The following is a 27,208-nucleotide window of genomic DNA, read 5'->3' on the forward strand; positions in this document are numbered from 1 at the left end:
AAATTAAATTGAATGAAAATTTGGAGGGCACCGTGTTTCCCCCAGGACAATACAAACAACATGCCTGCTGTTCTGTCTGAACACCCATTTATTCCAGACCACTTAGCTGTGCCTCAGCTGCAAATGAGGTGTAATGTTTTCTCCAATTATGATACACACTTCTACCACAACAGCTGTATTTGTCTTCTGTGGTTGGCTATCATCAGAGGCATCGAAGCAGGAGAGCTGAAAGTGGTCACAGTGGAACAGAATGGAATCAGTGCAGAAAAACACAACAGGAGATAAGATGTACCACAATGTAAGGAGTGCTCTGACACGTTGATAAATATGTTTTTTTCCTTTCTCACAGTCGATTAGATGAGATGATAAGGCAGTATGAAAAAATGTTCCTATTAAGTTTTGAACTGGACTGCCAGTAGCTTTTGGTGTACAATTCAAACACTGCAGATGTATTTGCTAAAAACAAACACAAATAATCTGTCACTAGACTTAAAACAAACAAACAAAAAAGAATGACCATTCATATAAGGAAGAAACCCACACAATGATTATTAAAGCAATGTAAACATGATTAAACATAAGTGATACCATAATGTCCAGCAGCCATTTAGCAGTTAGAAGCCCTTATCCTCCAGCTTACATACACGCACAATAAAAATCCTCTATATGAAGTCATCTACTGCCCTTTTCCCACATGTGCAATGGAGCGAGAAATATGAAAATGGCAACTTGAGACAGTCTGGAATCAAGATGAGTAATAAAACAATGTAGTGTTTCAAACATTTGCTCAGTAAAGATAGATAAGGCACGAGGTGAGCTCGAACTAGTTTCTCAGACATGGGTCAAGCCTAATCTTAGACTAAAAACCTTTTCCAAATGGAGAGTTTGTATTTCTAGGCTTAACCGTTATCTGTGAAACTGGCTGTTCAAATCTGGGGGGAAGGCAAGAAGGCTGAAAGGAACCGTTTGTGCTACAGTGCTGGAGCAGAGCTGCTGTTAGTGGTGTTCTGAGGCAGCTCAGGGAGGCACTTTACAGTATTCTCTTCTCCAAACATTGAGCTGACTGAGCTTTGAATCCTCACAGCGTTTTCCTAGAGACAAATTCAGGAAAATGCTGCAGGTTTGGCAGATTTAGTAGGGAAATATGAGATCCTTAAAATGCACATTAGACCTTCACTTATGTGTGCAAATATTAAGCTAAGATACTAAAGTTTGATAATGGGTGCTCCGCACACCTATCAAATGGCTACACTGAAGGTAGGAACAGAAACTGTAAAAGGTAATATATCCAGAAAAAAGTCCTGTACATAAAAAAATGCATACATAATTAAAAATAAATTCTGGGCAGTTTTTCAACATTTAGAAAGTCCAGTTTCAAAAATATCTTTGTGCTTGTCAAGAAACCCTGCCAGTCTGCAATTTATGCTTTCCCCAACAGGTGGCGCTAGTTGAGTGGTATCTCTATGACATCCTCCTCGATGATCTCTCCCTGTGGGATGGCGACGTGGTCCTCAGGGCTCTTCTTGCAGCTCAAGCCTGAAAAAGGGCTGCACCAGGACAGTGAGAAGGGGCCTCCGAATGCAATCTGCATGGCCTCCCAACACGGAACTTTCCCCCACTTCCCCGTCTCCCCCTTCAGCCGCTCGATCCCCTGCAGACAAAAAACAGTGAGGTTCTGAGGTGAAGGAGCAGAGAGACAAACAAAGCAAAAAAAAAAAAAAAAAGCACTGCATGGGATCACCTGCATGCACCATCAATGACATCCACAGCACAAAACTGGTGATAGTATGTGTGATGGTTTTGCTTTTTTGTGCTAGTCCCTCAGACACTTAAACATGTCCAGCTTATTTAAAAAAAAAAGTCTTCAGGTTGAGGGTTTAATCATTTAAAGAGTTACTTGTCATTGCTGCCATTTATCCTGTGTGTACTGGCCAGGAAGCAAAGAGAACAGGACTGGCAGTGGAGCCAGCTGCTCTAATGGTTGCTAATTAACACCTAAACTGAACTGCAGCTGAGGCTGATGGGAATGTGATTACTTTTACAGGTCTTTGTTCCTACAACAAAGCACCAGAGACATATTTGGACTGGCTGGCTGTCTCAAAGCACATGTAAGTCCAGCTGAAGTAAATGAGGCTTCAGTGGATGCCCTCTTTGTCAGTTTATTTTTATCCTCAGACCTTTGAATGTTACTTCCTAATCCAAACCAAGTGCCAGCTACCACAAACTTGAGGCTTAGGCTAATGCAGGAAGCAGCTTATAATACAACACCAGTAACAGTAATGATGCTTTCACCTGGCTCCCACTCAAAACATGTCAGCCTCTCTAGAAGTGCTAAATCAGTCATTTTTAAGGAGTCTTTAAAGCCCTGCTTGATAAATACGCAATGTCTGAGTTTTGGATGCGATTCTAGCTTTGATGTCCAATGTGTGGGTGTTGACTGATAATAGGCACGCTCCAGCTTCAAAAATGTTTGGCATTCATTAAAGTAGACTCAATATTTGGGGTTCACGACTGCTGTCCAAACAGAAGACACTTGAAGAGGTCACCCTGAACTTTGAGAAGGTGGGATAGGATTGTTTTTCCCTCCAGTTTGTTAGTTTTAGGCTTCATTTCAAGATGGCCAACAGTTCTGATTTCTAATGTATAATGGCAAAAAGTAATGCTGACAGATACTTCTAGAACTAATGTAAGAAGTTATTTTAGAAGGACTGTGTTCCAAGATATTAACCTAAAACAACATGTACTCATCTGGATGCATGCTCAATCATCCAGGTAAGGAAATCCTTAGAAGTTGCTTCTGTTCATCTGGACGAAACGTTTCTCCCACTGAAAACGCTTCATCCTAGTACATTTGCATAATGACTGAATGGCGAACAATGGGCAGTTGAGTTTTTTGATCATTAATATGCAAATTTGTTATCACCGCTGATCAAAAACCATTGATCAATGGTCATGAGTACCATTCACAGAGAGTTGGGGAATGGCTGCAATCACAGCATTGTAAGATGGTAGGAGGTACCATTAAGCCCCCTCCTCGATTCATAGATGGTCGTAAATTGCCTCCTTGACTCCTGACGGTGGTGGTTTCAGTCATTGTGCAAAGGTACTGTTTTATAAGGTGAAGTAAACCTGCAATCAGCTGACATTAAAGAAGTCACTTGGATGAGTGACAAAGTGTTTCTCTCACTGAAAATGCTACGTCCAAATGAACAGAATCAACTTTTTGGGGCAACATGTAGTTCTGTGAGCTTTAGAGTGCTTACGGGGTTAGGCTAGCAGGTGCCCTGTTTATAGTCTTTATGCTTAGATAAGAAACTAAAGTACATGCCACTGAAGGTAGTTTTCGGGAATTTTGTGTTTTAAATGTAAATGTAAAAAAACAAACAAACAAAAAAAAAAACAACCTGAGTCTTGACAGTATTTTTAGTGACAGTCAAAGATCCATTTGGGTAACTCAGACGGCTGAATCTAATATTAGTTTCAACTTTGGGACTTATATTTATGCAGTGCAAACAGTGAATTTTACAGCCATCTTCTAGTGTATTGGTGCAAAGATTGCTTCATGGCCACAAGTTACAGTTAACACTAACTGAGAAATTAGAAGCATGACTTCTGATGAGTTTTAACAGTGTCCTCTAAATGCTTTAGGTTCCATGTTATTCAATTTGTTTTTAAAGAAACATGCCCAACATTTCATGCTGCTGTCCAAAAAGACTGGCATGCACTTCAAAAATAAACAGATGGCACATGCATCACATTACAGACAGAACTCACTCATTCATTCAAACCGTTTGGTTGAAGTAAAACAGCAAAGGAGGAACTGAAAGCACACGTCTGCCTTCTGATTGAAGCGTGCATACATGTGACATGTCAAGCTTGATGGGACGGCCAATGTGACTGCTGTTCGCAAGCTTACCTCAGTCAAGATTACAAAGGGCTGTCTGCTTCGGAAAGCTTTCGGCAGAGTGAGTTATCAACCAAAGCAAAAATGCATGAGTGAGGAGAGGACACAGTATCGGGGGGAGGAGGATCCCAGACGTGGGAGCAGAATGGAAGACAAGGACGGAGGGAAAATGCAGGATGTGAGGGCCATATAAGAACTGTGTGCACGGGGGAGAAGGAGGAAAAAACCCCAACAAAAAACCCACATCTGCTCCGGTATTACTATTTGAATATAAAATAAAGGGACAGGCAAAAGTAAATAAATGCACCTCCACAAAGGAAGCAAACACAGTTGTTGCATTGCATCTGAGAAGAATTTATTCTCTGTGCATGTGCTGAAATCTCTTCAGAATATTTAGAAAGAATTAAAATTTCTGTAAAAATAACAAAACAAAACAATAATAATAATAATAATAATCTCTGCCGTCACTCAGCTGCTTCATCATACCAGCAGTGTTTCACATACACAATTAAACTAGCCTTCAGCTGTACCATGCATTCAAAAACAAAGGATACACACAATATCATGTAAACAAAGAATAGAAGAATAAAACCGCACACTTTGGAACAAAGCAGTTCACCCAGGAGAAAATCTCAAATGATAAATACAAAGAAATACAAAGTGAAATTAAATCTTCTTCATTTTTAAGTACTTTAAATTGGATAGTGAATGTTAATACCTCGGTTAAATGCTTTGTAGGCTGGCGTGGTGCAGAAATGAATATTCTAAATCCATGTCTTCTCTTTAACTCCGAACACGATTTTATACATTTCCGGCAGCGAAGAGGATTTTAAACTGAAGCCAGTGTCCCTTCAGAGCAAATTCATATCAAAGGGTTCCCAAATAATCGCAGAATTGTGGGTTTTATTGAATTTGGCACACGCTCACAACATCAAAACACCACATGGGCTTAGAGCTGTGATTCACTGGCACGTATTCATGCAAACAGAGTGTTAGTGGGAGGCTACTGTAGGAGGCTAAACCTTTCTTAAAAAAAATAACACAAAAAAAAACCCCAACAACATAAAAAAACAAAAACCAGAATGAACATATGTTGACAGACTGTCAGCATCATTCTAACCCACATGTTTTTCCTGCTTAAAGACAGGCTGAGGTCGACATCAGTCACCTTTGAAAGGCTTTCCTTTTCCTTCCTTTAGCAGAACTCAGACTGCCAGCTTAAACACTGAGAATCTGGTTCTGTTTGCTGGAACAAACAGAAACCTCCTGGTTTGTTTTAGCCAAAAATAAGATGCATTTCTGTCCTCCAAGAGGCTTTGTTTTTCTTGAGCATGTATCAGAGAGGAAACAGGGACAATGTTGTAGGTGCTAAAAATCACTGAAAACATGATTAGGCTGCAGCATGACTTTTTGGTCTTTTTTGTTTAATCACAGAGATCCTCCAAAATGGACTTTCAATAGCTGATCAAGGGTCAGCTACTAAATCAGACCTAATTTGCTTTGCTTTTCCTTATTTTGAGCCATACTTTGTGTTATTATTCTGGGTGCTTATATTAAATAAGTTTCAAATAATGAGGTGAGACTTCAGACTGCTCTAAACTCAGTTTCAAACCGTTTGTTCTACTCTTTCCTCTGTTTGATGTCAAAGACAGAGGATCTCTCTAACATGGCCATCTCTGGCTCTGACTGTGGACACAGAAGCTCCATCCAACTCAAACATTCTTTTTACAAGAGGCGGCCAATCAGAATATAGTTGGTTTTGAGAAAGGGCTGCCTCAAAGGTAGGGAACTACACCACCTCGTTTCAGATGAGCACAAAGGTCCCTCACAGGATAAATAAAGATTACTAGCTTAGCTTTGCATGAGTCACAGTTTAAAGAAAACAGAGACCAAGAATGGAACTGTGGAGCTGGGAATGAGCATAACAAGCCCACTTTAAATATTCAGTACATCTGCCATCCTTTAGTCACAGCAGGCTATCAGCTCTGCTTTTTGGTACCACTGCAATCTCTTGCCTCGTGTAGTCTTACATTAATGAGAACCCAAACGGTTAAATGCAGTGTAATGTGCAGGTTTTTACATGATGAGATAACAGAGCTCTGTTTTCAAAACTGCTTTCAACTCCACCCTGAATGTAAGAATGAGACAATCTGAAAGTCACTGCTAATAGGGAAGAAAAGGGATCCATTTGGAAAATTAGAACTCTCATCACAAACATAACAGACCAAAAGTCTTTGGATTAACTTTTGTCCTAATAATGAAATTTTAAAAAAAATCTCCCAAGAATGAAAAAAGTGAATCAAAGAAGAGCAAAAACACTCAAAGGTAGAACATACATAGAAACTACAAGAGCGCCACCGTTGTGAAGTTCTCATGGCTGGGCTTACAGTGCTGCGTCCTCATTGGTCAGCTACTTTTAGACAACAGTCAGTGATGCACAGATTCAACAAGCGGTAATACCTTCTAATGTCAACAGCAGTCATAATAACATCTGAGTTAGGACAGACCGAGGGATAGCCCATTCTCTAATTAATGGAGTTTTACTTTCAGTCCACTGACATGTTCATCTAAGTGTAACTATCCCACATGAGAGCTTTGTGTCAGAACTGGGGCTGAAAAAAAAGACCACAGAGGAAAAGTCTGAACCCAGAAACAAAGGTGAAGATTATCATAACCAAATGGAGCACTCTATGTAATTCTAATGTAAATTCTTTTTTAGAATTGTTGTGTTTTGCTTTCACTTTCTTTGCATTTGATTCTTGAGAGATTTTTTTCAGTAACTATGAAAAATCCCACTGTAACAAAGGCAAGATGTCGATGTGCTATGTACAGCACTATAACAAAGGGTCGGCCTGAGCGTGGGTCTGATTACTGAATGGTTCAGACAATCCATTCCTGAGTAGACCCATTTAAAAGCTTTATCCAGTCCATGTCTGGAACACACTGACATTGAGTAATATTTAAAGGGTCAGTTCATCTAAAAAAAATCCACCAAGCTCTCTACTGGCATCAGAATAGCTAATGTGGAATTACAGTAACTCTAACCCTGATGTGTGATTTTAATATAATCTGGAGACCTGCAGTTTCCAGCCAGTTTTACCCTAAAATAGTCCTTAAAATGTCCTAAAACTCGGTGCTTCGCCAGTTTATGAAGCATTTTTGTTTACCTTATACATCATTTCCTTTTTTCACTGTAATGAAATTAGCTGGCAATTACAGGAAATACATAATACCTGCTTTTTCTTTATAATTTAGCTGAACTAACCCTTTAGGGAGAAGCAAAAAGGAAACAGTAAGAAGAGAGAGGGGCTTCTGATAGAGGAGAAAGAAAGCAGGTCAGAAACAAACAGATCCATCACAGTGTTTGCAAACACGACTGTAAAGTGTTTCTTTTTCTCTGCAACTCGACTCACTCAAGGCAACACAAAAATAAAACGTATAGAGCACTTAGTTGGCAACACAAAAAAAGCACATGAAAAGCTGTCCATTGCTAATGTGGGATATACAGTGGAAATCGCGTTGAGCTCTGTGTGTGTGTGTGTGTGTGTGTGTGTGTGTGGGGGGGGGGGGGGGGGTGCAGGCCTTCCCACTTTGGTTTTGATCACTCCCTGCGCTGAGCCTTCACACCACATATTGGTAGGTCTCAGCCTTCCCGTGGTCGGGGGTGGAGAAAGGGCTAAACCACAATATGGAGAAAGGGTGTCCGAATACCGCCCTCATGTTCATCCACTTAGTTTTTTTAGCCCATCTTCTCTCTTCCTTTTTCAATTGCTCTATGCCCTGAAAACGAGAGACAACCAAACTTCAGTTGGTGTGCTTTTGCGGCCCAGCGATCACAGTAATCACAAACTCCAAATACCCATTTCTGTATTAGAAAGATAAAAATAAGATCATCGGGGGCTGCACATCAGGCGCTGCTGAATTAGGACAGTGGAGAGCCGATGTTGTGCCCTTCCCTTGTGTGTTGCACAGCCCTGTGTATGCTAAAGCCCTCTCGTCATAATAAATAAGGTCTGGAGTTGCAGACAAAAAGAAGTTGAAAACAGGGAGAGTTTGGTTTGGTGAGCTATGCTTCCCATGCACACAGGTGCTGTGTGCTTGATTATTTCAGCTCCAAACTTGAGAAGACAGAGATTCCTTCTTTCACTGATACACTGACAAACGGACCTTTATTATAAAATTGCATACAGGCCTGCCCTTCATGAACAGCACATTAGACTCACCACCAGGGGGCAGACTACTGGTAATGAGCAGGTGTAAAATCTGGACTCTGCTCATCAGTTTAACTGGTAAACTTTTTTTTTTGCATGTGTGTTTTAGTCTCCTTTATTAAAGTGAGCTAGCCAATGCACACAAAGCTGCGTGCACTATTTGCCTGTGAAAAGTTGTGACTTTATTCAGTTTAACCAGCTCACCAAAGACAAAGAGTGTGTGTGTGTGTGTGTGTGTGTGTGTGTGTGTGTGTGTGTGTGTGTGTGTGTGTGTGTGTGTGAGTGAGTGAGAGAGAGAGAGAGAGAGTGTTGGGGTAGTAACACTGGGAGAAGGATGAGGATGGATGTATAGATAAATCAGGCTAATGAACCTTTTGTTACATGAGACATCTCCACAACAGAAAGAAGCACAGGAGTACAGAATTACTACTGGAAAGGACTGAAATGTTGCTATTATTGCTGTTATGAGTTACACCTGCACTTTTCCTGCTGAGTCTAAATGTCTCGTGTGAGGAAAGGTCCTATTTACAGATTGATACTGCAACAGTGACAGCCACAGTTGCCTCATACTTTAAAAGACAGTATGAATTAAACATTGCCAGGTTGGAGTTAAGGCATTGTTATTGTCACTCTGCCATAAAAAAGATGGAAAAACAGCCAGTAGGAGGTGACTTCCTTTGGTTGCAAACACAAATCAGGCTCTACAGAAGTCTATGATCCACCTCTGCAATTTCTGATATGATGGTAGGCGTAACTCAAATTATTTGCTTTTAAGGCACTTAGGGTTGAAGTTCTGCTGCAGAGTAAGAGACGTCAGCTGATGTTTTGAGACGTTAAAGATATTCATGTTAAAAGAAGTTGAGAGTTGCAGCAGCAGGGAGAAGTCCTGAAGCGCAGAGGAGTTAAAAGGAGGTGGTTAACAGGATGGTAAACTGGGTCACTTACGGTCTCGTCGGTACAGATGGAGTGGACTTGGGTGCCAAACATCACAGATGTGAAGATGAGGAAGAGGAGGCCCTCAAAGCACAGGAGTATGAGGAGGATGACTGTTGCTGGAGGAGAGAAGGTACTGCACTCTGGGGGAATGGGAGGGAGGTGGACACAGGGAAGTGAAAGGGCAAAGAAGAGATTCATAGAGGAACTGCTGCACTTCTATCAAAAAACTACTGCATCCAACTGCAGCTCTACAGTGACGATGCAAAGCTTTGAAGCCAGCAAGTATGAGCTTAGGTCAACTTCTTAAAGACTATTGTATGGGATCAGGAAGTTACGGCATCAGTAACTGGAAGGAAAATAAATGTCACAACAAAGAAGTAGAGACAAGATGTACTCATGTCAACAATATTTCATATTTTCATTTGTCCTAAGGAGTTGCAAGAATTGCCATATAATGGCCCAAAATGATCCTTTCCTCTAGCCTGTGGTCTGATGTATGTCCAGATTGTTTTGGTTTCAGTTGCTTGGTTTTTGAGATATCACCAATAGAAATGCCTGCATTCTCTTGAATATTATGGACCTAAATAGCAATTGCATTGACAAACTAAAAGCCCACCAAAAAAAATCATTTGAAAGCTCAGCAACAAGACCTCTTTCCTCATGACGCGGTTATTCCATAAACCTTGTTTATAGATAAGAATCCTTGATTATGGATAAGAAGTTGTGGATTTTTTTTTTTTTTTTGCAGTGCCTGGGTCATAACTTTGGAAACTAAAAAAAGCCAACATTTTCAAAACTGGGCAATTCACATGGAAAAAAATATAGCTGGACAAACACCACTATAGACCAGAGGGAGAATGTGCAACTTTGATTTTGTGTTGTATGTAGATGCAGTGGGGTAGGATAGGCTCCAGCCTCCCAGCACCGCTGAATAGAATAACCGATAGAAAGTGGATGAATGGATGTCCATGAAGATCATATATGTATACCGATCAGGCACAACATTATGAGCATCTGCCTAATATTGTGTAGGTTCCCCAGTCCTGACATGCACTCGACAGATGTGCTGTGGTATCTGTCCTGCAAGATGTGAGGTGGGGCCTCCATGAATCAGACTTGTTTCTCAAGCACATCCCACAGATGCTTGATTGGTTTGAGATCAGGAGAATTTGGCGTAGCTCATCTACTGACCACACGAGCCAGCCTGTGCCCCCCTTTGTTGAATTGCAATGATTTTCGTGGCTGTAGAAGGCGTTTCTGTTTTTTTGTCCCCCATTTATGTAAACAGGATGGGATAAACACAAGAACAGATACATGGTCCTTTAAGAAATGGAAACTAATGTGAAGAATATTGTAAGATGGTTATGTATGTAAATACAAAATATAAAATCAAGCAAATTACTTTTTTTACTGTCATGTTTGAGGGAAGATGTCTATTTATATCTAGAGCTCTGTTTTTTATGTGTTTGAAGGCTAACGAGAACTGTAAAAAAGGAAAAAGCACTTACTCGTCCAATCATCTTCAAAGCAGTAGAGGAAATGGAAGACCACCATGACCAAAGCGTGGAGAGAAGTGAGTGCAATGTACATCTGGGTTAAAAAAGAAAAATGAGAAAGTGGATACAATGAGCAGGAACTGACAACACAGGCTAACCACAAACAGAGTGGCATTTACCAAGAAACTGCTCCATTTCTATAGCAACAACTGGTGACTTTATGATTGAAAATCATGTGACAGGCGTAACCTTCAGGGTGTTTTTTCGTCAATTTACAGACTAACAGTGGACTTACTGTGAAAAGCACAAAGTACTTTTGGTTGTTCTCTCCAACACAGTTGTTGACCCAGGGACAGTGGTGGTCCATCTTCCGTATGCAGCGTTTGCAAACACTGTAAGAGAAGCGCAAGACGCAAATTCCACTGAAAACCAGGATGAAAACGTTTTGTCAATATATAAAGAAACTAAAAGACAACATGAAATATGGGATAAACTGAAAAAAAATGAAGGTTTTTAATGCAAATACTAAACTTTAAGGATTTACATTCTCTGCATTTGAGCAAACAGGAAGCTGGTGGTAAGGCTAGTGCTAAAGCTGGGTGTTCTGTGCAAACAGCGAGTGTTTGGAAATCATTACTGGATTTCCTAAGAAGATTTAATATGTTGCTTTACTGCTTTGTGACTACAATCATGCCTATGAACATAATTACAATATAAAGGCCCGATAAGCTATACTATTCTGTGTGTTTGTTCATCGCCTATCGCAAGAAGAATTCACTGAATCCACTTTAGTAGTTGGTACTGACAGGAAACTGAGTAAGAGCAGTACTGAATTTGAAGTTGTTTAGTTGAGCTAAGGTTGTTCTCTCTTACTAGTATATTCCTTCTATATACACCCCCAAGGCTACATGCACCCCACATGAAGTAAATGGGAAATTAGGATGCAAACCTAAATAAGTATATATCATGCAGTTTGATGCATTTTAGCAACCAAATGCTGTCGGGTAAGATTCCCATTTGAGAATGACTTAGGTTTTAGCAGTTTTGTGGGAAAACACAATATAACTTTATTGGTTTTATTTTGAAGGGAAATGCTGTTTTTATTTTAAATGCATGTACAACGATGAACCAAACCATTAACTTATGTGAAAGCAGCTGTTGAAACTAGGATAAGAAGAGAGGTGAGGATCAGTGAGGGGAAGTGTGGCTTCATGAAGAAAAAGAGCACTACAGATGTGACGTTTGCTTTGAGAGTGCTGATGGAGAAGTATAGAAAAAGTCAGAAGGATCTCCACTGTGTCTTTGTGAAACTAGAGAAAGTATGTGTGTATTATATACCAGAAGATACTGTGAAAGTCAGTGCTAAAAATTAACCCTGTTAATGATGTAATCAGGGAGAGAACACTGAATCACAATTAGCTGCACATTGTTTGATTGAAAATGGTGACATAGGCTACCACAGAGCTGTCAAGTGACTCATACGGGGCAAAGTGATGAAGAGTGTGAAGAATGACCACAAGTAGACACACTGTTTGGGTTTATTTCCTCTTTTATTGCTGACACACACTACTGACAGTCTCTCTGTCTGTTTCCTCGGCACCCACAGGTGCAGCTTTCAGCCACATTCTGACCTCTCCACTCTCTGCCCCGGGTTCATTAAAATTCACACACCGAGACAGAGAGAGAGATCGTTAACTAAAAACTTCACACACCTATGTCACCAACCACCACGGCATTGCCCCGTGATCTCACTGCACCACCCCTCCCCTGCAGCTGAGCCAGGGACCACACCTCCGCCACAAAGAGTATGGGACATAAGAGCAGAAATTTAAGAGTTTTGGAGAAAGAAAGGTAAAGATATTTTAGAGGTCTGAGATGCAGATAGAAGAGAAATCCTGAACTACACTACACTAATGCATGATCTAAACACCTAATCGAAAAGCAAGGGCCTACATGCACATAAAATATAAAGCCTGGTAAAGGCCTTCATTTGAAAGTTGCAGTTTCTTTCAAGCCAACTGGAGAACAACATTCTTACTCACATGCAAACAGAGAAGATGTTGGTTCTCTTTGGATCTACTTTGATATGTGAACAAACTCAGTGAAGAGGTTTAACAAATGCAAATACAGAGCTTCTCTCAGTGATCATCACTTGTCCACTATCCTTCACATTTCCAAACACTGAACCTGACTTCAACAGACTTGTTCAAGCACAAAACAGCCTATATTTCTCTCATTGAACAAGAAGAATTGAAATTGCAGGGGAATTCAACTACAAACACAATAGCAAAAGTACTTTATCACATACCTGAAAACAAAATCGTATTGAATAAAATACGACTTTGTATAAAGTGTTTTTTACTATGCCATTTCTTATTTTCATCGTATAACTGTAACATCTACACCTCATTTAATTGTTTTTCTTTATTTTCATGACTATTTACATTGTCAATTCTCACTGAAGGCATCAAAACTATAAATGAACATATGGAATTATGTAATAAACAAAAAGTGTGAAATAACTCAAAATATGTTTTATATTTTAGATTTTTCAAAATAGCCACCCTATGCTTTGATTACTGCTTTGCACACTCTTGGCATTCTCTTGATGAGTTTCATGAGGCAGTCACCTGAAATGGTTTTCCAACAGTCTTGAAGGAGTTCCCAGAGTTATTGAGCACTTGTTGTTGTTTTTTTTGCCTTCACTCTACAGTCCATCTCATCCCAAACCATCTTGATTGGGTTTAGGTCAGGTGACTGTGGAGGCCAGGCCATGTGTGTTTGGGGTCATTGTACTGTTGAAAAATAAATGATGGTCCAACTAAACACAAACCGGAATGGAGTGGCATGTATCTGGGCTCTAATCTGAGGTGCTGTTAACTTGCGGTTTCTGAGGCTGGTGACTCAGATGAATTCATACTTAGCAGCAGAGCTCACTCTTCCTGGGGCGCTTGATGGTTTTTGGGTACACATTCAAAGTTTTAGCAGTTTTCTGGACTGACTGACCTTCAGTTCTTAAAGTAATGTTAGATTCTTACTTCTCTTTACTTAGCTGATTGGTTCTTGCCATAATATGAATTCTAACAGTTGTCAAATAGGGCTGTCAGCTGTGTGCAAACCTGACTTCTACACAACAAAACTGATGGTCCCAACCCCATTAAGAAGGAAAGAAACACCACAGATGAAGCCTGCTAAGGCACACCTGTGAAGTGAAAACCATTTCAGGTGACTACATCATTGAGAGAAGGCCAGGGGTTTGCAGCGCTCTCAACAAAGCTAAAGGTGGCTACTTTTGAGTAATCTAAAATATAAGACATTTTTATTTGCTACATAACTGCGATATCTTGCTTCATATAGTCGATATCTTCAGTTTGTATCTACAATGTAGAAAGTAGTAAAAATAAGGAAAAACCATTAAATAAGAAAGTGTGTGCAAACTTTTGACTGGTAGGGACACACACACACACACACACAAATGTTTATTTGGCTATCTTTGTGTAACCTCTGCTCCCTAACTGTAACCATCAGGTTAAGCCAAACCTTCGTCTGAACCTAAACCTAATTCTAAATTTAATCCAAAAACAAACTCTTAACCTTCAAACAGGCTGAAAATGTCATCATTCTGAAACTACAACAGAATCTCACAAAGGTAGCACCCTGTTTTTTTTATATGCTTTTATTGTAACTGTCTGTTACTTTATTTAGTCACTCATGTTGCTTTATGGATTGGTTCTAAAAACAAACAAACCACAACATCTGCATTTTAAAAGCAATCACACCCAAACACATTCAACAGTGTATTCTACAACTAGTTCTCTTTTCAAACTTGCCTGCATGTGGCCTGCAGGCCAAATGTAGGGTAAATGTAAATAGAGCCTGACCAATATATCACCACTTTTGTTATAGGCAAATATTTTAGTGTCTGCATTTGTATGTGTTTATAGCAGCCAGTAAATGAAAAGTAAGCAAGAGAAGGGAAAACACCCTTCATCTGTGTTAGAGGGCTGATGTTGCATACTTTGACCACCAGAGGGACTCTGATCCGAGGAGAGTGTGGCACAGTGTAAACAAGTAATCCACAACTTGATGTGACAATAAAACCTATTTTTAGAATCCGCTGTCATATTATCTTAGTAAGGACTCATAAGTAGCTACACACAACAAATGTTCTGGGAATCGGTTTATACTTCATAGGTAAGAAAGAAAAAAATATCACCCAATATCAGATTTTTAAATGAACAAATAATGGTATGTGTCTCAAAAATCCTGTAACGGTTGGGCTCTATCTGTAAGCTGCAGCTAGAAATAAGTAACCTCGGTCACTCCCTCCGAGAATGGGAATCGCACCAGTTTCAGGATTTATGAAAGGTTAAAATTGGGGACGTTACTGCACTAAAGCGATGCATAGGACTAAGTTTGTGAATGTCAAATGCGGCAGTGGGAATTTCGCATCCTTTTTGCCCTACCTGCAGTGGTGTGCGCGGTCAGGCTTGATGCTGCAGCACTTGGGACATTTGTAGACCACCTGTCCTGGTTTCAGTTGAAGGCTTTCTATGTATTCCTTAGTGGCGTTTCCTTTTGGCACGGCCCCCTAGCAGGAAACATGTACATAAAGTAGATGACCTCAGTTATATGTGCAGCTCATTAATCACCATAATGGTCATTTTATTAAATGTCTGCTACATTAATCAGAACTTTATAAAGCTAAAGAGCATTAAGTGTCAGCATGGCACTGAGAATTAAAACAATTCGTATGCATAAATAATCCAATGCAACCTGACTTACAGGGTCAGTGCACATGGCCCTGAGGTGAGAGGCGAGGGCAAGGAAGGCCAGAGTGTTGAACAGAGTCCCGTTCACAATACTGTACATCAGGTTCTTGGAGGGCAACAGCATCACAAACAACACCACAAACTCAGCGTACAAGACCAGCAGCCAGGTGATGATGGCACACACAATGCCGCAGGCATCCCTGATGAACCACATGGCCGAGGCAGAGGAGGAAGTGATGACGTCTTTGGAGATGGGGATGCGCTGTTCCTCCTGTAGGCAGCTGGTTCCTCCCCCAGCCCCAGACTGTCCACGGCTATGCTCCACATCCCTACATCTGTGCACAGGGCTCTTCATCCTTCATCTAAGCTGGATTCCTGCTCCTGCTGCCACCAATGGACCCACAGTGCCTTCAGGCCTCCGCCTTAGTCACCGCATGCTAAGAAGTGAGGATGGTTCAAAGATTAGGTACACGAGCTGAAGGTTTAAAAACAAACAAACAAACAAACAAACACACACACAAAGAACAAAAACTCAAAAAATTTAGCCGCCAGCTGTCAGGTCAGTTTTATAATGCAGGCAGTGACTGGTTCAGTCTTTCACAGTGACTTTTTTTTTTGTTTTTTATATCTTTTTCGTTTTTTTTATTTCGCTATTATATAAAACTAACACCACATCTTATTTAAAGTTAATTTGTAAGTTTTCCATAATGCTACAATGATTAATTGATCTCAGATGTCTAGGCACTGTGGTGGTGGTGGTGGTACCCTTTTGTTTAGCTCTGAAATACTTTTTTTTTTTTTTTTTCCACAATCTGTCATGACATGATCTAAACAATTTGTCAAATGAACAGAACCTCTAAACATCATCTTAAATACGTATTTTGTTAAATTAACTTGTATTTGGGAAAATTACAAGTTAACTTTTTCAAACTATGACTTCTTCACCATTACTTCTACTGCTGCAGGATGCATTACAAAACTGATATTGAGTATTTTCCTGGATATCAGTATCAAGTTTCAAATTCTAATATCGTGAGAACCCTAGTATCCATCTCCTCTTCTTTACTTTATGAAATTTGATATATCAGCTTACATAAATGCCAATAGTGATAACTCAGCAAATAGCCAAAGCTTGTTATTAACTTTTTTGAGCTCTAACAATTAGAAAATATTACACATATACTAAAAATTCTATTTCTCCAAAAATCAGATCACTACCGGAGCCTTGATATTTTCCTTTACATTTCTAACCATTAAAACCTAATGTATGCACAATTTGGTGTTATCAACTAATCACTGAACAATGAAATGTGAGCTTTGCACATGTGCAGTGTTACACCTGGAATGACACTGCAGATTGTGTTACAAGAAATGTCAGTTGAACCGAACTTTCTTGTTTGCCGTGACTAGGTATGTGGGCAAATAAATTGTCACAAAAAACTATCAACACAGTTCTTTTGAGCGCGTTTGCAACATTACTAGAGGAAAAGAGGCATAAGAGTTTTTAATCAAACATTCAGACGGCACTCGGGAATCCTCTACATGGTGGATGTTCTTCTACGGACACCACAGGATTCTTCAGCTGACTCCTCAGAAGTGAAAGCTGGCCAGCTGCATGTCCGAGCTTTGTCTCTGCACTCAGTTTTACACAACCTGGAGCTCCACCAAACACACGAAATGTCTGGTCAGTGAAAGGTCACTGAAAGGTAGTAAACTGTTATCGTGACCTAATGCAACACTTCTCCATTCAAGACCCAATCCTCGTGTAAGTTACAGCTGGATAACGGGATGATGCATATGACCTGAGTGAAAGACAGTAGTATAGCTGTCAAAGTACATATCGAGCAGCCACCTTAAAAATGTGGCTCGATGGTTCCCTGATTATCCTGTTTTCATGGGCGAAGGAGTTACGATTTCGCTGCCGTGTGTAGCAGCTTTACCTTCAGCCACGTAAGAGCAATAATACCGGGCTAATAATGTAACATTATTAAAATCTATTGAAGACTACTTTACTGCCTGTTCTAATTAAAATCAATAAGGTGGTGAAACATGGAAAGCGGGCTTAACAGCGAGCGACACATTACCGTCAGCCCATTGCTAGCTAATACTAGCTACGTAGCTACCATGTCAGCGTAAGCGTCTAAGTTTTCTCATATTTATATAACAGTCCTTCCGTTTACCTGCAAAACAGGAGGAATCAAAGAGCGCGTCAATGCCTTCACCTCGTTTTAATTATCATTATATCCCACTGAATCTCACCTGAACGATGTGCATCCGCCGGTGGCTTTCTCCCCTGCTGCTGTTTGGTTACCCACTCGACGCCGTGATCCCGCCCCTTCATCATGACGTCGTGGCGTAGAAGACAGAAGACAGCGAATGGAACCACGATGAAGTTTTACGCGTCAGAGTCCTGGTCACTGTGGCCACTGTGTAGGGACTTCTCGTGCCTGAAACATCTGTCCTACTTGGCGTTTCTGTTGCTTTTCTGCGTCGCGTTGCCGAGCGACACCTGCCGTATGGTGGAGCCGAACTGCAGCGTGCTCAGAGTTTCCACCGCGTCCTTCGCGTCCGGGCTCACGTTCACGAACATGCAGCACTGAGGAGAGAAACGAGAGGTCGCTACAGGAACTCACTGCTGTCAAACTTCCTGTTTTATCCTCATTTCTGACTCTGGCAGGCCCAGGCTGTGTCCCAATCCAGCGACCGCACGCGTACTACGTACGATGCGTACTATAAGTACGAGAAGTGCGGAAGTGAGAGGCTTGTGAAATGGGACGGTCTTGCCTTCGTCGCGCTGTTCAGGTTGCCTAGCAACCATGATACTAACCGCGAGAAACGTGTCATACAGCTTTGTGTGACAGAAATGAAGGAGAACATATTTTGTTCATCTGAGACCACAGGACTGGAAAACATGATTGTTGGGCTTCATTTCTGTGCTGAACACTCATTTAAGATTAGTTAGTAAATAACAATTAGCTGATGTTGTTCATGAGACTAAAATCATCTCACTGTGGTAATGTAAATATAATATGGCCAATATTATATGTATTGTCAGATTATTATGATATATATATATTACAGGATATATTACAGCAGTGAGCTTGAACTCTGGGTCAAAGTTGCAGTTATTTATATTTCCTATCACCTTAAATCTTCACTCAAAGACAAGTATCTGTGACAGTGTATATACAGATGTATTATACATAAGAGACAAATATTGTTTGTTTAATATGTTAGAATTATTACATTTGGCTCAATGCTTACATATATGAGTACATGATAATAATAATCATGACCCCACAGAGCGTCATGATATTAATCATGACCCCACAGAGCGGGACATTCGCTTCAGCCAAAAATCTTAGAGGTGACCCAGAAAGCTGCAGGAAGAGCAATGACACATCCGGCAACAGTTAAACCTACTTTAAGTAGGTTTAGACCCCACGAACCAAGGGATTCTCTTTCTGTTGTCTCTTGTACATGTACTGCTGGGTGCTGAAGATTTTCCACGGTTTGTCTGAGTTCTGCGATCTCTTGCCTCAATTGTGCGTTTTCTTGACTGAGTTGTGTGTTTTCTTGATAGAGTTGTATGTAGTTTTCACTGAGTTGTGTGTTTTCTCCACTGACTTGTCCGATATGTTGACTGAATTCTATGCACGTTTCACTGAGTTGTGCGTTTTCTTCCCTGAGTTGTGCGTTTTCATGCCTGAGTTCATCTGTCGTACGCTGCAGTGGGTCTGACTGATCACCGTTTCCCTGTGACATTTCTTTAAAGGTTTAAAGCTCAAAAGTGTCAAAAAAGTTAATCTAAAAAGTATCTGTGACAGTGTATCTATAGATGTATTATGTAACAAATATTGTTTGTTTAATTTGTTGGCATTACTAAATTTGTCTCAATGCTTACATATATGTGTAAAAAGCAAATGTACGAGCTGTGATAACTGTGTCTGATAGAATGAAGAGTAGACTGATATATGAAATATTCCTTTATTGGGTGAGAAAATCAGACCATGTCATAACTGCTTTAAGTCATACAGAATAGATATCAGAGCCTTAAACAGGCTGACTTCTGCTAAATGGGTCAAACTGGGCAGAAAGTCTACAAACACATAACATCCTTATAGAATATGATGTAACACTATAGATCAACTTAGCTCAGAATATATAAAGCATATAAACAATTACAGCAATATGATGCAACAAACACAGTAGTGCTACTAATCCAAAATACTCAAAGCTTCATAGAACTGAAACAAACATTTATTTTTAGCTCCATTCTGCTGCTGATACATACTTTAGGTTTCTGAACATTAAACTTGTTGCTGCCTTTCATAGTGTGTAACTTGAAGGCCCTGAGTACTTTCTTCCACACTGAAAACACTGGGATGATAACATTATTTGAACATTACCTAATAAGACTGATTCAGGACAGACAGTTAGTTATGTTAAACTTTCCTAGCAGTCCTTCACAAACAGGGAACAGTCTTTCTATTCTCTCCATCTGTCAGCTGCTGCTGGCTCTTCCTCCTCTTCCTCACACACTGCTGAGTTTGTCCTGGTGGATCATCAGGGGTGCAAAGCCTCACAGATGATGTGCAGCAGTGGGTCCCTCAGTCTGTCCTCACTCTGGACACTTGCAGTTGTCACACATGGAAATCAAATGTGTGATAAGCTGCAGGATTCAAACACAAGTGTAACTTATAAACACATGTTCATACTTTTATTCCACAATTAGAGAGAAAGAAACAGAGAGAGAGTGCAGGACAGACAGACAGGTGACAGTCTCAGGTGTATACACTGCTACAAAACAGCACCAGAGAAGGAGGATTTAGTGTTTGTGTTATTACGAGTGCTAAACAAGAAGAGTTCCCAGATGTTACAGTGGACACATGTGTGACTGCTGTGATTAAAGCATCTTTCTTTCAGCTTAACGAGTGAACCGTCAGCTCGTTCAAACACACGTTAAAGTCCGTTTGGCTCGACACCACCGAACAGAGGCAGCAATATAACATAGCTAACATTAACAGTGCAGTGAATCCTGCTTGTGCCGTGATATTCAGGACTGCAAACCGAGCAGCATCACTGACTTTCAGCTTGTTGTGTTTGTGGATATATGACTGACTTTAATTATCCATGAAATCATCACATTCTCTGTAAGATTAAGGTCAACTACATATATTTATATATGGGGCGATCGTGGCTCAAGAGTTGGGAGTTCGCCTTGTAATCAGAAGATTGCCGGTTCGAGCCCCGGCTTGGACAGTCTCGATCGTTGTGTCTTTGGGCGAGACACTTCACCCGTTGCCTACTGGTGGTGGTCAGAGGGCCCGGTGGCGCCAGTGTCCGGCAGCCTCGCCTCTGTCAGTGCGCCCCAGGGTGGCTGTGGCTACAATGTAGCTTGCCATCACCAGTGTGTGAATGGGTGGATGACTGAATGTGTAAAGCGCTTTGGGGTCCTTAGGGACTAGTAAAGTGCTATACAAATACAGACCATTTACCATATTTAGAAGTAGAGGCTTCAAAACCAAGTTATGGCTGAAAGTACAAACATCACTAATGTCACATAACTTTGCCGACATGTGACCAACAGTAATGTTCTTCATTATTAAACATTTGCACATAAATAAGTGACATAATACTGTACTGACTTTTAAAAGTTTACTCTTCAGCCGCTCCCTTCTGCCGTCTTTTGGAGAAGGGTCTGGCTGCATATATAATATTATTATATTATATATATTAAGTATTATATATTATCCAGCTTGTATCGCTATATCTAAGAGGGATAAGTAGAGTAACTAGAGGAAGGTGAAATAAAGTTTGAAAGCCTAGTCTAAAAAAAGTTAAAGTTAAGAAAAGGTGCGGTGTTGCAGAGCTACTTGGAAAGGCTGCCGTCACTCCAGCGCCATCTTGGTGATGCAGACATCAGTGCAGACATCTCAGCCTTTGTTGGGTCTTTTTGTCACCATGAGGTTTCGGACTGTTCTCCAGCGAGTTTTCATGAATTTATCTGACTGACCACACAGAACAGTCCTGTTTTATGCTGCTTTTATTGAATCCTCTGAGGTTCTGTTCAAACTCTTAAACACGGTCGTCTACATCTTGTGCGGCAGATTATTTTTAAACCTTTGAACAGGTTCTAACGGCCATGCTTCACATGCAGATCTGTAAATAAACCTTCTCAGGTTACAGCTGCGTTTTGGTGCTTTGTTCTAAGATCTTGTAGAGAACCTGAAGCACTAAACTGAATGTAGATACAGAATGTTCCTACTGAGAAAGGCTGACCTGATGTTGACTCCCGGGTTTTCCTTGCTGCCCATCATGGTGTATGTCTTCCCTGAGCCCGTCTGTCCATACGCCAAAATACAGACGTTATATCCATCCACACAGGAAGTTATCACAGGCAGAGTTCCTGCAAACACGACTTCCTGCAGAGAGCAGGGACAAAATCTGCAGATAATTAATGCTGGCTAGAAAAAAAGACAGCATGACCGACAGTCGACCATCCGAGGTTTGCTGCTTGGATTTTTTGGATCGTCAAATGAAACGTCATGCTAATTTGTTTATGAGGCATTAAACAAAAATTACAAACCAATCAACGTTAATGAGCTGAGTGCTGCGAAGGCCAAGCGCTTGTTAGTGCCCAGGCTTCATTAAAATCTAGAGCACATTAACGATCAAAAACAAACCTTCCCAGTGGGAAAATTAATGACAGAGCTGTGGTATTTAATAATATGCAGGATTGCTTTTAACTGCTAAGTTTTCTGTTAATTAACACAGACACTGTAATATAATCTAACCTCTTAACCTCCCCCAGATCACCAGCAAGCAATCTAAAGTAAGAGTTTGTGTTCAGAGAGCATCCGTCTCTTTGTATCGAATGTTCAGCTACCTGCAAACAGAAAAGCTCGTAAAGGAATGAAACTGCTGTGCCAAAAAAAACGAGTCTTCATCTGAAAGGTTTCATCTTCTACTTTTTGAGCATTTATCTTTAAGATGTGGTTGAAATGGATTTCCAGTTGAGTGTCAGTAGGCCAACCACTGGCTGCTTCTGTATTGTTTAAAAATAGGCATGACTGAGGGAGGAGCTCCTGTCTGAAATCGTAAGTTTGTGTGTTCCACTTGAGCCAACTTCCCCAGAGGACCCTCGAACTGCCCCAGGTGGTTCTTAATGTCAGCAAGTACCAGGTGAACTACAGAGCAAAGGTGCTTGTTTGAGACGATCAGCTCCCGGTCAGCCGGCTCATCTGGTGCAGTTGGCCGATGTCCACAGCAGGCTTGATGACAGGTTTGACAGGTGGGACTGGAGAAGCTCGGCGGTACAGGAGGGATCGGATCTTCTCCCGGAGCTCCTGCTTGTCAGCCTTGAGCTCGGCGAGCTTCTGATTCAGGTGCTGAACAACATCAGTCAGATAGCGGACTTCAGATAGCTAGGATCAGGGTTGTTCCAAAGATTTAGGCGATTACTGACTGGGTGAAAAACCAGCTGAGCCGATGCAAGCGTTGTAGGTGAGAGCACGAATGGAGTAATCTTGTGATCTTTCCACTCTCCAAAAGAAAGTTGCCAACCTGAAGGAGTTGAGGTCATGATAGTTGTGATTTCCTCCTGGGGGGGCCTGCAGGAGGATATCTCCAAACATGGTGTGGTAGACGGAGATGACCTCATCGGGGTCGTAGTTACACTGTCTGAGAGCTGCCGTGATCTCCTTCTGGTCCACCAGGCCAGGGAGGGCGGACTGGAACACAAAATCTTATTTCAATGACAGGCACATTTTTAAAACAGGCTCATTACTTTGGATTAAGGTGTTTGAGAGGAGTTATTATTTCACATCACTGCGAGCCTCCGAACATCAAACTGATTTGAGCCTAAACAGAAACACATGAGAGGAAATCCTGTTTATGTATTAATCACCAGGAGATGCCACGTAAAAAGAGATGAAAGAGCCAAAACCATGTGCCACGGTCGGGGGTTTAAGTGGACCCCCGTGCCTTTTGTTTTGGCACAACGAGAGCAAGTGTACGCGTCACATGATGTTTGTTCATAAAACTGCTGCTAAACAAACTGAGGCAGACTAACTGTGTTATTTAAAGGCTGCAGGTTGGTGCAGGACAAACAGGTGAGTTTGCTGTTTGCTGTACTCTCAATAGAAATTATTGTCAGTTGTGGCAAAGCCCCCTCTACAATGGAGGCAACAGGAAATAGTTATTACAATGTAGACTGAAATAAAGTTTGTATTTGTTAGCTTTGCATACTTATAGGTGATAATAATTTTCTTTAAGGAGCTACTTTTACTTTCATATTTTAATTACTTTTCAGAGTCGGTACTTTTTCACTTTTACTTGAGTAAAAAAGTTCAATCAGTACTTCAACTTTTACTTGAGTACTTTTCTACACTAGTATCTCCTCCTCTTCTTTTACATGGCAGGGTTTTCTTCTCTACACAGTTCATCACACCGAAACACCAGTCGGCTCATTTCTCAGTGTTCTCTCCAAAGGAACATGAGCATCATTTGGTGTACAAGTGGGATTGCTCCAGAAACTGAGCACAGCATTTGTTTGCAGGCCAGGAAGCCAAACTCAGCCATGGCCCGGTAGATTAGCTGATGATAAGCATACAGTTGGTAAATCTCATATAAGATGTACTTTGTGAGCTTCTTTGGCTCACAGACGAGATTATCAACAATCCAGAACCTTCTTTCATAATATATCTGACACCTTGGCCAGGTCAGCACTCCATCACAGGCAGACTGACACAACCAGTTTAGATTATTTAACCCAACATGCATGTCTTTGGACCGATGCAGGCCAGTGGAGAACAAGGAAAGTCCAGATAGAAAAGAAGACCACTGCTCCACCATGTCATCATTTACAAACACAATCTGATGTTAGGGTAACTCTAATAAGCAGCCGCCCACATGGTTACATCTCCATGCACCATGTTCCTCACCGTGACTCCTTGGACTGGAGCTTTGCCGAACTCGGCGTTCTTCTTGAAGCTGGCAGCCTGGTGTTCAGAAAACAACCTGCCACTGAAAACTAAGAAAACCAAAGAGCTCATTGTTGACTTCAGGAGACACAGCACTGACTTGGCCCCCCTTTACATCAACGGGGAGTGTGTGGAGAGGGTCCACACCTTCCGGTTCCTTGGTGTCCTCATCTGTGCTGACATCTCCTGGACAGACAACATCTCCGCGGTCGTCAAGAAGGCCCAACAGCGGCTGCACTTCCTGAGAGTCCTCAGGGAGTACAAGCTGAACTCCAACCTGCTGCTGACCTTCTACCGCTCGTCCATTAAGAGCCTGCTAACCTACTGCATCACGGTATGGTATGGCAGCTGCACCAAGGCGGATAGAGTGAGGCTTCAGAGTGTGGTCAAGACAGCACAGAAGATCATCGGCTGCCCTCTCCCCTCCCTGATGGACATTTATTCCTCCCGCTGCCTCAGCAGAGCAGCAAGCATTATCAAGGACAGCTCCCACCCTGGTTTCAACATGTTCAGCCTGCTTCCCTCAGGGAAGCGCTGCAGGTGCATCAGCACAAAAACCCACAGACTCAAAAACAGTTTCTTCCCCAAAGCCACAACCACCCTGAACTCACACATGCACCGATAACACTTTTTTTTTTCTGTCCTTCCCACTTCCTCTATGGACCACCACTGTGCAGTACCAATTCTATGTGCAATAACTCAACTGTATATACACAACACTATTTATTACATATTACTTTTTTTAAAAACCGGCTTGTATATTTGTACATTTTATATATATATATATATATATATATATATATCTTTTTCCCTATGTTAATACTGTCCATATGTATATAGCGCTGCAGAACTGTACCCCCCCCCCCCAGCATGTTTACACTGAGTAGGAGATGCTCTGTATCTCATTGTACAACTGTATAGTGACAATAAAAGCATTCTATTCTATTCTGATGCTTGTTCCCATGTGTGGACCGGATGATTGATGACACCTTCACTCCTGCCCATCACTCCTGTTTTCTCTGGTTACCTGTCAGGTTATGTATTGATTTTAAAATGCTTTTACTTTTCTTTAAAGTTCTTTATTGTCTTAAAAAAAGACTACCTGTCTGACCTACTTCAGCCTTGTGATCGAGCCTCTCGGGTCCTCGGGCACTTTGAGACTTTCGGTTTGTTCCAAAGTGCTGAACACAAACTTTTAATGGGACAGTGTCCAGGTTTACTGGTTTGACTATTAGAAAACTTAGAGCAGCTCAGAGTGTTGAGACCTTCACCCCAAACATTTCACTCTGCTTATAAGAGTGCTGTTTAGTTTAATGATTTTTTTCCCCGCTCCCCCAGTTACTTTTTGGGTCAGTATCAAAAGTGACGCCTTCAAGCTGTGAGCTAAAATGAAGTTAATGTTCTGGGTGGAGGGAACTGATTTAAAGAGGTTTGTGTGGCGCTTTCTGTTCCAGTCGCAGCAGCACGACCAACGTTACTGCAACCGTGTCCAACCAACATGCAATCCTGTGGCCTTTGAAATGTTTGCTTTGAAGACGGAGGTCAGACCTGCGACCTGTCGCAGGCAGTTGCAGTGAAACACAAAGTCAGTTCGGAGGAAGTAAAGCTGTGACCTGCATATTCTCTGGATCCAAAAACAACAACACACGAGTGTGTGTGAAAGCTGTATAATGATGACACCAATGATGCTTGTAGTGTGAAACAAGCCTGAAACCAAAAGATGTTTATATGAAAGCAGATTATTTAAGACCACAAAGGAAAGCTATAAAAATGTTAATAATAATACAGACTGTGGAAGTTAACAACTTATTAATGTCACCAGCACATCTTTTTAAGCCCATCGGCGCATGCACGCTCTGTTTTGTGTAGCTATTTTTAAATGCCAGTAAAATTGCAACCACATACAATAGCGCAATAATTTTTTCCCATATGAAACCAGAGGAGTTGTTCTTACGTAACATACATTCAACTTGTCGTAGGTCACGGTCTCATCCACAAATGGCTTTTTGCAAAAATCGCATAAAAAGCGTTGGCAACAACAAAACCATTAAAATCCAGAAACACGCTTTGCCGATCAGCTGTTCATAGCACTTCCTACACTGGAATAAACGTCAGCGCAAACTATGGCATGGCCGCTATTACCTTCAAAAACCGGAAGTGACGCCATTTTCTGTGGGAAATGTAGTTTTCTCCCTGCAGGACCTTTCAAAGGTTTACTGGTGTTTTTGAAAGTCATGTTTGACTTTATGTCTTTCTGTAAAGTTTCTGGGAGGCTTAAACTTAAATTTCACTGTTGGAAATAGTTTATTTTGATGCTGTTTTTTTTTTTTCAAATAATATTTATTTTCGTTTTTCTTAAAGTTTATAAAAAATATCTCAAAAATAAAACTACAAAGACACTCCAAATAAATTTCCTGTAAACTATTTTGTGCAACTTTTTTGCATTTACAGTTTTGAGAGACAAACCTCTGAAATCTATTCTGTAACTAGAAATATGTCTAAACACCAAACAAATGATTTTCAATTTTTTGTACTTTATTGCACTTTTTTGCTATGTATGTAGTTACTGAGGACTTTAGTTAAGTGACAGGTGTACCCCGACCCTTCGATACACCTGTGATAAAACTTTGTAAGCTATGTATCTGTAAAGTGGCTTTGAAATTGTCTGAATTTTTGCTGGGTTTTTTGCGAGCAGACTTCACCTGCAATACCAGCAGCTCAGGTGTGTTTGTTTCTTTGACTAAATAATTGATGCGGTCTCAGGGAAACTGACCGATTAGTACAATTTTCTTTTTATTGTTTGTTTTTTGTTTGATCTCTTTTCTAATAAATAAAACAATAAGAAAACAAACAGCTGAGGTGACACGTGAAACTACGTTTGCAATGACAGAAACCTGAGGTGCTC

At 40.9% G+C, this 27,208-nt stretch overlaps 1 protein-coding gene across 3 annotated transcripts; it reads right to left on the reverse strand.

Annotated features, from left to right (window-relative positions):
• Nucleotides 1-70: 70 nt before the first annotated feature.
• zdhhc3a (zDHHC palmitoyltransferase 3a) lies at nt 71-18,035 on the reverse strand. Of its 3 annotated transcripts, none has more exons than XM_084942758.1 (7): nt 17,579-18,035; nt 15,333-15,756; nt 15,014-15,138; nt 10,843-10,939; nt 10,560-10,641; nt 9,061-9,191; nt 71-1,651 (listed from the first exon to the last, which is right to left on the reverse strand). In XM_084942758.1, exons 2-7 carry the CDS (start codon nt 15,672-15,674, stop codon nt 1,445-1,447), a joined length of 984 nt encoding a protein of 327 aa, XP_084798884.1. In that variant the 5' UTR covers nt 15,675-15,756; nt 17,579-18,035; the 3' UTR covers nt 71-1,444. The 3 variants fall into 3 exon arrangements, with proteins under 3 accessions (XP_084798884.1, XP_084798886.1, XP_084798887.1); XM_084942760.1 differs by having other exon boundaries at nt 15,333-15,794; XM_084942761.1 differs by lacking the exon at nt 71-1,651 and adding an exon at nt 4,788-7,684 and having other exon boundaries at nt 17,579-18,034.
• Nucleotides 18,036-27,208: the final 9,173 nt, after the last annotated feature.

Source organism: Perissodus microlepis, chromosome 11 (genome assembly GCF_051167445.1).
Source record: "Perissodus microlepis isolate ML-2025 ecotype Zambia chromosome 11, ASM5116744v1, whole genome shotgun sequence".
NCBI lineage: Eukaryota > Metazoa > Chordata > Actinopteri > Cichliformes > Cichlidae > Perissodus > Perissodus microlepis.

Bases quoted from the DNA above. Each gene is read 5' to 3' on its own strand.
- zdhhc3a (XM_084942758.1), bottom strand. From the start codon at position 15,674: ATGAAGAGCCCTGTGCACAGATGTAGGGATGTGGAGCATAGCCGTGGA. The intron at 15,139-15,332 runs GTAAGTCAGGTT...GTTTCCTGCTAG, and splicing joins GGGCCATGTGCACTGACCCT to GGGGCCGTGCCAAAAGGAAA. The intron at 10,940-15,013 runs GTAGGGCAAAAA...CTTCTCTTACAG, and splicing joins GACCGCGCACACCACTGCAG to TGTTTGCAAACGCTGCATAC.